Genomic DNA, 12509 nt, shown 5'->3' with positions numbered 1-12509 from the left:
GCCGTAAAAACACTCCATATGTAAACTAACAGCAGAAAGCGAGATAACTTATTTTGGTTTACATTTAATAGATCTTTTTAATGGCTGACAGGCATACAAAGACTCTGTGAACTTCTGATAATTTTCTAGACCCGGAAACCCAGGTGATTCAAAGTTAGATGTTTTGCTTTATATTCCTCGTTTGAATATTATCCTGTCTGTCTATTGAATTTGACTTGCAATCACTAGTTTGTGCACTGCAAAAAAAGTGGAGCAGAAGGGACCCTGAACCCTAGTGAATAAGTAACAGTATCTGCTGCCACTATATTGCTTCCCCATAGCACAAGACCCTTCTTAGATTTGGAGGAGCAACCTACTACCTCATTTAAGGAGGGTCTGTACGAGGGGAGAGAATTGAAACGGCTGCAGAAGAGGGAAGGCAGCAATCACTGGGAAAAGTATATGAAAGCAAGTCTTGGTTTGCGAGTCCTGCCTTGCAGAACAAGGGACAAGAATGGCTTTTGTTTGCTCATACTCAGCCTTTTTCTTTAAAACTGAGACGAGATCACAATCCATTCTGGTGGCGGCATTTCTAAGCTTGACTTTTGACAAAGCCTGATGGGAAATAAGATGGTTGCATAAGCAACTTATTTCTTGCTGATAAAGGAGAGACATGGAGAAAAATCATATTATCCTGGTAGACTTTTCTGGAAAAAGCAACCCCATCCAATTATTTCACATTTTTATTTTTGCTAGCAATTGGGGGTTTCTTTATGTTTTTTGGTAATAGCTAGGTCATCACTGAAAACTCCCTCGGCTGACACGGTGAATCTGAGTGCGGTTTTGCTTTCTTTAGGTGCGCTTAAAATAAAATATGCTGAAAAAGGGAATTTTTTGCTAGCACATGGACCATCCCATGAAAATTTCCTACCCTACAGAGGTCACATAAGCCCCTGTCCATGTCCAAAGCTCTTTGGCACATGGTTGCAGCACTGTGAAGGTGTTCAGCTGCGAAGCAGATGCTCTGGGCAGCATTAAATCCTTCACGTGGTTGTAACGGCTGGAGGAAACCAGCACAGAACTGCACTGTGAAGGCAGCTGGTGATAAGCTAAACCCTAAAAACTCCAAAAGCTCACTTCAAGACTATTTGAGGCTGAGCTGCTATAAAGTGGGATTTGGAATTGAAAAGGAAACAGGTGATCTCTAGTTTTTAAATATTTGTCCTACTAGTGTAATTATGCATAAAACTTGGCACTTAATGAAGATTTTTAAAGAGATCTCAAGTGAAATCCTGGTATTCCTGAAGCTGGTGGTCAAAATTCCAAGTAATTTTTGAGATACACAAATTTCACCTACTAATTCCATCTGAGGTTACCGTTTGCATTTTGATTTTGATCCCACACAAGTAAAACCTCTACAACTTCATCAGCCTTAACGAAGTCACTCCTGTTTTATGCTGATATGAATGAGGTTAGACGCCAAGGAGGAAATAAGAGCTAACAATATGCACATCACCAGAGTCGTATCAGAACAGGAACAGGGTATTAAACAGAATCGTAGAGTAATTTAGGTCAGAAGGGACCTCTAGAGGTCATGTAGTCCATCCTCCTGCTCAAAGCAGGCACAACGTTAGGTCAGGTTGCTCAGGGCCTTGCCTGGTCAAGATCTGAAAACCTCCAAGAGCGGAGGTTGCACGGCCTCTCTGAGCAACCCGTCCCAGTGCTCCACCACTTTCTTATATCCAATCTGAATTTCCCCGTCGGACCAAGAAAGAACATGAGGAGGAAAGGGGAGAAGAGGATTAAAACAAAACAAAAAGATGATACCAAATGGAAAGCTCAGTCCTGATATCCTGCTATTGCACACAAACAATACAAGTAGTTGCAAAGAAAAAGATATGGAGGGTGGGTGTGGTGAGAGACAAACGAGTTAAGCTCCAGGTTAAGTACAAACTAAGCAATGGCCCTTGGTGGTGGCATATCAGACAGCGTTCTTGTTATTGTCAGAGTAAAGAATATATTCCTTAAAGAAAACAAACAAAAAATCCTAACGAATGTTACAATGCATGCCAAGCAATTACTGCTTTTCACAGTGTGTCCTGTGACTCACTGTGCCACAATAAATTGGCATATGGTGCTCATTCGGGATATACAACTCACACACTTGCAATGGCTCCAAAGAGCTAACAGTTACTTGGACTGCAGTTAATTTTTTTTGGTTTTTAATTTCCCTGTGGCAATGCAATAAAAGTCATGCTTATTACTGTATTATTTTCAAAAAATAAAATTATGTTTTTAGTGGCAGGCAAGTGTCATTAATGCCTGAAGTCTCTTGTATTGTAGGGAAATCAATTCAGACAACCTCTGGCATGCAAAAGCACATAAATAATTGGTAAATACTACCTGTGGTCTTCCGGCTCCAGATTTGCCTGATGCCAAGAGCAATCAACTCCTTTTTGGCTGCAAAGGATAGGAGGGCACTCAATACTTTGCAGAAGGCACTCAGCACCTGGCAAAAATCAAGCTTTCTGAGTGCCAACACCCCCGTGAAAGAGCAACTCCTGAAGTGCAGAGGACAGAAATGGTTTTCTTCTCTTAAGAGAGAAGGCAGCCTCCTCGAGAGACACAGAGCTGGGTTCTCCATAAGGTCCGAAACGCTCCTCCTTGACTGGAAAGGTACGCTCCCTGTGCGTACTCTGCTTATGAAACAGCTCTGTCATATCAAGGGAGAAAAAAATAACAAAGCACCTGCTTTTCAGTGAGTCTGCCCAAGAGCAGGAATAGACTGGAAATCCAGGAAAGTTTTTATCATTAACGAGACGTTAGAGACACTTAAAAGCAGGGATCAAGCAGTGGCAGAAGAAACTGTGCGTGATTACAAGAAAACTCTTCTCCTTTAATCAAGACTACTCAAATGAGCCTGGGCTACACCATGACCAGCTAATAGCACCAAGAGGATACAGCTTCAGAGGCATAGTGGAGCCTTCTATCCTACTGAGATGACACAATTCAAGGGTCTACATACCACCAGTATACATTTAAAATAAGCCCACCGAAGGCAGTGCTATTCATCAGCAAAAATGGACCAGTAAGATTAGAAATGGGCAAACGGGATATTGCCCAAGTATGGACTCAGAGCTCCTGCAGAAGTGCCACGGATCTGAAGGTCAACAGGACTGATCCTGAATAAGGGCTTGCAAGACGCGCTCTTGTGCCTATAATGTAAACGGGAGTCTGATTTTGATCCCACTTACACAATGATAAAGCAATAGCAATGCTACTGGAATCAACAATGCTATGCTGGTATAAATCCGCTGAGAATTACATCCTGAATTTGTACTTCTTTGCAGCTAATTTGACAGGCGGTATTAAACAACATTAACATCTCAAAATGCGACTTGGAAAGAATAACATAAACAAATATCTGAACCTACAGCTCTATTGCTCCTTGATCCCTAAGGAGGCAATTATTCCCTCTGTCATGTTCTGTATGGCCCAAATAAAAAGACTGCCAGTGAAAATATTTTGTTCCTGGGTTTTTGCTTTATACAATGTGAATTTGGACCGTGTGGCCTCAGGTGTTTTCTTCAGTGCTTAACACAACAGGTTCCAAATGGTGATTGGGGAATACGGCCGTGACTTTAGCATAAATGACAACAGTGAATAATGACCCGTTCTGCTTATTTTCTCACCTTGAATCTCCTGAACTGCTTAATTGTGTGGAAGTTGCTTGAAATTGTGTCTGAACAAAGACTGCCACAGTCTGACCTATGCTCTTTCATTGTTCTTCTGTAGAGTCTTTGCTACTGCTCACAAAATCTTTTTTCCTACTTTCCACCTTTTCATAAATATCCTTGTTTTATTGACATTGTTTGCTTTTAGCTTACCTACCTTCCTCTTGCAATGTACTCTAGAAAGGGCAAAATTACATAAAAAGTGAGTAGAGCCCAAACCTTTTTCCAGTCAAAAGTCTTATTCATCTGTGCAGAAATGCTAATGTCTTCATTTCACCAAAGGAGATAAAAAGAGTATTTAGGAAATAATCACCTTCTCAACTCAGAGACCCTCCCTCCGTGGGAGGGAACGCTCCCTTTGTCCAGGTCATACATCCTAGTTCTTTTTTTGGTTAATTCAAGACAGCGCTAGCTAGATTTTCATTATAGCACATTATTTGCAGCTGCTGTCTGCATGAAGCAGCTGTAATAAACAAGCTAGATTTATCTTCCTTTTTAAATTGCTTGAAATAATTAAGGTCATTAAATTTAGATTGTGAAAGAACCCACTGATTCCTCTCTTTCTTTTTTCTTTTTTTTCCAATACAGAAGCTACGAAGCGATCTACCATCATCAGTCAGGCTTGGGACAGAACAGCATGCGCTCCATATACTATCCAAAATGTATTTCAGATGAGGAATTAATCTAAGTGTCCTCCAGACAATCTTTTATAAGTGAATGTTGACTGTGCTGAATTATTTGAACAACTGCACTATGCGTTATTCTTCTCCAGTCTGCTCTCAGGAAAGGACATCTTTCCATTCCTCTTCTCTACGGGTACAAATGGAAACCCTGGATCTGGATCACTCTGCTAGGCTGAATGGAAAGAAGGAGCAAAACTGAGACCCAGATACAGATCACATTTTTGAATTCCTAGCTTGACGATTTATACTGCGTTCAACTATTATAAAACCCCAGACCCATGCCTTTGGGCATTCAAATACCAAACTTAAAATCTGCGGTTTGCTCTCATCTCTGCATCATTTACTTTTTCCACTCCTTCTCCCTCAACTACAGCCTGCTGCATTGACAGTCCAAATACTTATTTAAAATAAACAAACATAATTGCTACTGCATTTCACAGCTACTGCATTTCAGTGCCTGATCCAAGAAACCTGCTTCATGACAGCACCAAACAGACATCATCTAACAAGCTTTTCACTCACAATCTTTTTGTTTAGTTGGTTTTGTGATTCGTCACCCTTACAGTTTTATTCTTGGTGCAGATACCACCATCCCCAGCGGTCCAGGTTTCCCCAACGCAATGGAAAAGACAGGAAGAAAATACAAGGTTCCACGAGAGAACTTAGATGAAATGGCTCTGTAAGAGGGGACTGGCGTCATTCAGTTGTTCGGCTGACCAAAACCCCAAAAGAGTTGAGGAAAAGAGTATCTGTGCTTTGAGAAAGATGACATCGTTCTATGCATATCAGGAATACAGTGACAATACACTAACTACATAACAAGAAAAGGCACAAAATGAAGAAAAGGAGAAGGCTAAACTTGTCAGATTTTGCATTATGAACGTTTATAACCAGAGTGCGGCAAGCGAAGGGAAGGTATGCAAACAAGAATGATGGAGCTGGGAAAGGGGTCTGGAGTAACATGCAGAAGACAGCTGCAATAGGTATCAAAATATAAAATGGTAAGTAAGTACCTTGCTCTACATATGATAAAACAGTAAAAGCTTCTACGTAAATGACAGGGTAAAATCCGCGGCATTAAAACAAATATGTAGGCATACTGTTTTAAACCATTCCTAAGTGTAATAAGCAAGCAGCATGCAATGGGATAGGATTCAGCGCTAGGAAGTACAAAGCCCTCCATCTAGGGAGAGCACTGACGCCTCTTGAGGAGCAGCTAGCTGCAAAGCCGTGAATCCAAGAAAGACCTAAAGGTGATTGCAAGTAGCCAAGTAATACAGTTTCTCTGTGTGATGCTAATGAGTGATGTGGGAGAAGGGTCAAAAGCTCAGCTATTTTTGGATGGGTATATATGAGGGGATCATATGGAAAGCTGAGGCATAATGCTATGTTCAAACAGGTACAGTGGAAATAGCATAAGGTGTTCAAGCAGCCACAGATTAGACAGGGGATAGAAAAATTAAAGGAAATACAAATAAGGGCAATAAAAAAGATCTAAGGAGAGAGTAAGGGAGCTAAATTAATATGGTCTAGAAATGAGAAGACTCCTGGGCTGAGATCCAGCTATAAATACCTTCAAGGTACTATGTGTAGAGGCAGATAATTAATCTAGCTCAAAAGATGATAGGACAAGGAGCAGCTGCTTAAATTTAAGGATGGAAAAATCCAGGATGTAGAATAAGAAAAAGTTATTTGAAGAGACACATCTGCTCAACAGCGCAGACCCCAAATGTGGTAGCCAAGGCACACTTACGGCATGCATCCAAGAATGGGTTGAATAAGGGGCTCTGGGAAATGATGTGGTCACAGCCTTCTAAAATCCAAAGAGATCACCACAGACAAACTTATTGATCTTTTAGTCTCTTTCTTTATGGGCTATCTGACAGATTGCTCCTCTTAAAAAAAAAAAAAAAAAAAGGAAAAGAAAGAAAGAGAAAAAAAAGAGCTATATATCCATGTAGCAGTAATATACCAGCACCAGAGTTCAGAAATGGGGGCGTACAGCACTCTGATGTGCAACCCAGCTAACGGCAACCCCTCTAACTCTCTTCTGGTTGTTCAGTGGTGTATGCAACATGAGTGTGCAGGGTGCCAGGTAGGGCAGTGTCAGCATGACGAAAACTGCAGACCCACCTGGCAGATTATTCTGAGTCTCAACACTAGGTCAAAGGGTGAAGGGGAACTAGCTCTTTTCCCATTTTACTGATACTCATGGTCTTCTCCAGCCTTGTGTTAAGAGAGTCTGCATGCAAGCTTTCAAAATTACTGCATAAATTACATATTTTGTCTATGATTAGCTGAAAACCAACCAAATAGTAGTATTTAACCATCTTCAGGAGCACTAAAATATGCTAGTATTAAAAAAAAAAAAAAAAAAGCAAAGCATTTGTAACAAGTCTTAGAATTTTCAAAGATAAATGGGTATAAACAAACGTGAGGAATATAAACCCATGTACCGTAATAACCCTCCCCTTCGAAATATCCCATCCCAACTGCACTCACCAATCGGGACTTCTGTCCCCTCCTCAATGTGGATGGGCAGTGGTGATTCCTCCATAGGATGAGGCACTGATGGAAAGTAATGAATTGTGGTAGTATTTGTCGCAAAGTGACAATAATAAGATGGTCCTTTTCTTATCATTACAACTACCTATGGCTGGTTATTGTCACAGAGAGTCCTTTTTCAAAGTGGTCACCTTCCGTCATGGTGGCCTGTCCAATTCACACTCCAAGGGGTTAATCCCCACTGAGCATTCACCACCACAGGAGTAAACCCCCCTCCTGAAAGTTCACACGGCCCAGGAGAGGTCCCTGTCCTGGACGCTTCACGATCCTGGCATTTAGCAATAGCCTCGCTATTCACGTCCCCACAGTTTAACTGTCTTTTGGAAACCTCTACATTTGGAGAAGCCAAGGGGAGCCAATGCACAGACAGGCACAAAGTGGGTTATCAAGTCTTAAGTCATAGTATTTCATGCACAGAACCAGAAGAGAGAGGCTCTGATGCTTAAAGCTTGCCTTGAGCTGCTGAAAAGCCACAGCAGGTGATGGAAGGATGTATCGCAAATGGCCTACGGACCAGAAACTTTTTATTACTCTTTCACTTTAGAGTGTATGTATTGGACTTCTGAGGCTCCTGATAAATTGTTTATGAAATCAAGATCACTAGAGAAAGCTCTTCAAAACTGTATCGCACTAGGCTTCACGCTTTAGTCTACAATTTTGGGACACCATACAGTCACATCTTTAGGATTTCTCTGCTGGGTTCTTCTCTATTTGGAGTTTCTTCCTTTAAAGATGGTTTTGTTATATTGTTTCCCATTTAACATCTCTGGGAAGCATGTGCCTCACATGCTTTTTCAAGACATTTGAATTTCCTATATTAGAACGGAATAATAATGAAATCCTGAAGTTGAAGACTGTAATAATGAAAAGACTTCTGGAATTTTTCCTCCTCAGCTACCTTTTAAAAATGATGATGTACCTTCTCAAAGATACAAACTCTTAAGCTAGTCTCAGCTGGGATTCCAGCTACAAGAAAGGACAATTCTTCAATCATTGGGGGGGGGAGGGGTTTCCACTTACTACAGACTTTTCTTTGGAAAGATTGTGCTATGATAGCCATAAAACTAGCCAAAGAACACTTGCTGTGTAAAGCTATAAAATAAAGTGTCTTACAACGTTTCTGCTAGAAACGATCAGAATCAGGAGTGTTTTCAACAGATGTTTAACTAGCAGTGGGCCTCATGTAAACCCACGCTTGTGTTTTGCTGGATTCAAAGGGCCTCCAGTTCTCCGCCTCTACCTAACCCCACCTCTAACTGAAAATGGAAAATGAAGGGAAGCACAGGGGAAAAGGAACAGAAGAACATGGTTGACTACAAAACTACCATACAAGCCACAGAAATCATGGACTACAAGGGCGCCTTGCACAAGCCGCTTTTATCTAGAAGCTGAACTAACATTCCAGCCCAACAATAGCAAAAAAACATTTGTTACCACACAGCATTTTGCTACATATTAACCAGCAGTTGCTATGCAAGCATAATGGAGTGCTGAAATTCAGATATCCGTGTTATTTTTCCAACAAAATGTTGATTTATGGGAAATAAGCCTGATGTGAGCGCTCGTGGGCTTGCCATGCCACTTGACACAGTGCATGCTTCGAAGTTATGCAAAGCAGGCCCTGCATTGCGAACAATGCAGTCATTTTCCTTGCTAAGCTAATTTTGCATTAAGGCAATGACAGTCTTCGTCTATGCAGCCCCTTAAAGCATTTAATCAAATTTACTTACTAGGAAGAAATACCAGAGCCAAACTTGCTCTACTACTCAAGAGTTTTCAAATCAGACATCGGCAAGCAAACCAAGTCACTAGGTGGTGTGGAAAAACTCCTGTACTTTTATGACATGCAGCTCTCTTTGTCCCATGAAGAATACTGTACCTGGCTCACCTAGACTGAGCATTTAGTCTGGAGCCAAATGCTTTCAAAAAACATTTGCAACAGTATTCACCAATGGATGGTTGCATTTACTCCTGTTTTAATGGGTATCATCAGAGGTTATAGAAAAAACCTGGAAAACCTATGTGCTATTTGAGGCCAAATATGCATATGCCCACTCTCTCTCAGACACACATATACATGCACACACAGGTATACATGCATGCAAACAAACGACTCTATAGCCAGAACTTGGATTATGTAGAATCCAAGACGGAGAAGCTTATTCTTGTGATAGGATTTGGGAATTAGGGACTCTGGAGTTCTGAAATGAACGCTAACTCATATATCTTCTTTGTCTTGGGCAAATCACTTCAGTATTATCTCTCCACAGAATTCACATACCTACTGTAAGGGCATGCTGCTTAAATAGCTGTAAAGTGCTTTACAATGGTTCCTAAATACTAGATTGACGTGCACAGAAGAACTGCACAGATAGATAGATTTAAGGTAACAGTTGCCGAGTATTACTATTGTACAACTACAGCCTATTTTTACATGCTCCATACTTGCTTTCTATGAACAGATGGTAAGTGTTCAGTATTTGAAAGTTCTAATCATCTTTATAACCCTTTTGTAATTTCATAAACAAGCATAAATAACACTTACATGAAGAAGAGTCTCTTCTGAATGTTTTTTCTCTTCCTGTTTGAAAAAAGAGAAAAGGAAAAAGCAAAAAAAAATTTTAAGAAAAAAAATGGGTCTAGCAAGATAAATTAGGCATGTTTTAACATTATCATGCATAGTATTTTCTGAATTTCATCTGGGTGAACTGAAGTTTTTGAAGAACATGAGGATGCTGAACGTAGTAACAATGCAATAATAAGACACTGTGTAAAACATCACAGAAGTGTTGACTCTACCTGTCTCACGAGCAAGGAAATTACACTGTAGCAGTGAAATAAAATGCAAATGCTACATGATCTGAAGCATAAAAGGAAGAACTTCTAGTTACCTTCCAACTCAATTATAGCCCTGTGGCTCTACTGCTCCTCTACCTACCTACCTGGCCTCTTCTACCTGGCCAGCCTACCTACATCACCACCCTGAAGTGGGGCGTTCCTTCTGCATTTTGGCACAGTGTAACCTTTTTTTCTAACCCAGTACTGAAACAGCGATGGCCTTTAAACCCAAGTCCTGCAACCATGGCAAATGATGGTGTTCTTCAAGGCTGCGACAATTCTGGGCAACGGAGAACCCACAACAGGAAATCCAGTAACTGCTAAAATGAACAAGCCTCCCTAAGAGCAAATGCTTTTAACAGCCACCCTCCTGCCACCTCCTGCCACCCACCTACCTCCCATGTAAAGCTCGGGGCTCACGTGCAAAGCATGGGTTTGAACTGTGCTCCCCTTCCACAGACATAGCCGGTCTGTGAATGCCCTTGGAGCAGTTTTGGGTTAGTACTGATCTCCCTTTCGCTTGTATAAATCTAGACAAGCTAAACCACAGAGAAAAAGAGACTGATATAAACACAGCAGATGCTGTAGAGCAGCAGCCATGGTTAATCTGCCGTTTGCAGAATCACAGATTGGTAGCATGGCAGCCCTTCCCATGGCAACCAGCTTGGGAAAAGAAGGATGATGGACAAATGCATTTTCACTTTTTAACTTCTCAACTAGATTTTCTTTTATCAGTGTTAGCTCCTCAATTAGCAATTTAAAGAGTACTGCTTAGAGTTTATAAGCCTTGGGATGATACTCAGCTAGCACGAATCAATTAAATCCATGGCACTACAACAGCTGAGGATTCAAGTAAATATGCATTTATGGGGAAGTTCAACACATGTTAAATCACTGGAGTTTCATTCGCAAGCTTTTTCCCCAAATGCCAAGGACTCAATCCTACAAGCAGTCCATCCAAAGAAGTGGCGTTAGAATAAACTTCAATTCTGTGTCCAGAGAGGACCAGAGCCAGGATCACTTTAAAAAGCATAACACCGATCCTCTCCTTGTCACATATGTGAGGATGATGATGATAAGTCAGAAACACCAATCCGAGTAGGTACCCTATTCAAAGTTGCCCTTCTTAAATGATCTACAAATTATTAGTATGATTGATCAAATAAGCATTACTTGTACAAGGCTTTAACTACCACAGCTTGCACATTTGTTTTTATGTGCTGTAATGTAGTTAAGCTTAAAAGAAACAAGGCACCGTAATCTTTTTTTGAGTCATTTGCCAACATGATTAAATGCCCAAACGGGGCACTGTACAATTGTAGAGAGACTCCCCTTACTGGTGCAACCGGGGTTTCGTATCAAAACTGAGGGGCGCTGACAGAGTTAGAAGGGGAAAATTAAAATAATTGCTTCTGAGCCTTGAGGTGCATTGACGATAATCCTGGGAGCATCACTATCCACGGAAACCCGCGGAAAGACTCGTGCCTGTGAGTCCTTGGAAACATCCAGCCGACTGGACTTGGCTAGAAGCCACTCAGATGTAGCTCAGTCTTGGTTATGTGCAGTATTGATTTAAGAGAAAACTCACTGAAATATTTGCAACATTCAGCTGTGAGATAAGTTCCTCCTAGGGCTTTCCAAACATAACTGCACTCAGGCACGGGAGGTTGCACAAGCGCCGTGCAGAAGGAGTAAGCCAATCTAAAAGCGTCTTTACGTTTTTCCACGGCAATGTTGCACTTCTCATACATGATTTCAAACACACTGAAGACTCTTGCCACAGCCCAAACATTTCACCTCTGCCATTTAAGGAACCTCAAGGCAACCTCCCCCAGTAAGCTATAAATTAGTGACTACCAGCAGAGTAATACACCAAGTTTTGCTCCTATTTACACCAGAGTAAAATAAAAGAAAAATGGGTAGCATTTGAAGTACTCCAGACTTGCACTGCAGTCTAGACCAAGGTCCCTAAAACCAAGAAACCCAGGTTATTTGACCCAGCACCTCCAAGTACGCAACCATCTTCTTCCTGCCTCCAAACACCCCGGTGCCATCTGCCCTCTCCTGCTTTTTACACAGCATCACAGAAAATTACCCAGCACTTGCAAAAGAGAAGGGGCTTTCAAGCGCCCTAAGAGCGCACGTTACAAGATGCAGGTTAATAAATGACAGCGAGAAGCAGTCTTTGGTCTCTTGGCCCGTAGGCGCCCGCTCGCGGGTGGTGCTTTCGTGCCCTTTCCCACAGGCGAGCTGGCAGCGGGACCCACGGGAGAGGGAAAGGTGTCTGTCGCCCCCAAGTGGGGGCAGCCTCAAAGCAGCCCGACCCATGAGAAAGGTGGGTAGGGGAAGGAAAAGAGAAGGTGAGACGTAGGCAAATAAAGAGAAGAAGAAAATGCAAAGCAGGGAGAAGGGAGCGAGAGTCAAAGGGGAAATACAAAAGACGCTCTCTCTGGAAGCATCAAAAATACCATCTGAAGTTTCCAGTGTCAGTCTAAGCACGAAGATGGGCTCCTGCCAGACTCATACTTCAACCTGCTAACTCCCCCTTCTTATGGGCCAGTGACATTGTTACAGGGTTAGCGAGCTAGTTTTCTTACAAACTTGGAAAAAAAAAAATCGCCCTGTGCCCAATCACAACACTGTACTCCTGGGGACAACCTTCAGGGAAGTCTTCCCGTACTACTCGGGCAGGGGCAGGCAATGCCAAAGA

The 12509-nt window shown here is 41.8% G+C and overlaps 1 protein-coding gene across 11 annotated transcripts in view; it reads right to left on the bottom strand.

Annotated features, from left to right (window-relative positions):
- Nucleotides 1-12509, bottom strand: part of SLC6A6 (solute carrier family 6 member 6) — a 54965-nt gene that overhangs the window by 40749 nt on the left and 1707 nt on the right. For 3 of the 11 annotated variants that reach the window (XM_068907260.1, XM_068907259.1, XM_068907256.1), the window contains exons 2-4: nt 9507-9542; nt 6899-6964; nt 2383-2439 (exon numbers count right to left, since the gene is read on the bottom strand). The exons of 1 other annotated variant lie outside the window; for it this stretch is intronic. In XM_068907260.1, the coding sequence (XP_068763361.1) occupies nt 2383-2439; nt 6899-6953 (112 nt within the window). In that variant the 5' untranslated portion in view covers nt 6954-6964; nt 9507-9542. The remainder of the gene's footprint in view (nt 1-2382; nt 2440-6898; nt 6965-9506; nt 9543-12509) is intronic. 7 more of the 11 variants (XM_068907263.1, XM_068907264.1, XM_068907257.1 and 4 more) reach the window with 3 other exon arrangements.

Source organism: Struthio camelus, chromosome 14 (genome assembly GCF_040807025.1).
Source record: "Struthio camelus isolate bStrCam1 chromosome 14, bStrCam1.hap1, whole genome shotgun sequence".
Lineage (NCBI taxonomy): Eukaryota > Metazoa > Chordata > Aves > Struthioniformes > Struthionidae > Struthio > Struthio camelus.
Note: the sequence above shows the minus strand (reverse complement) of the source record. Positions and strands in the feature narration are given on the sequence as shown.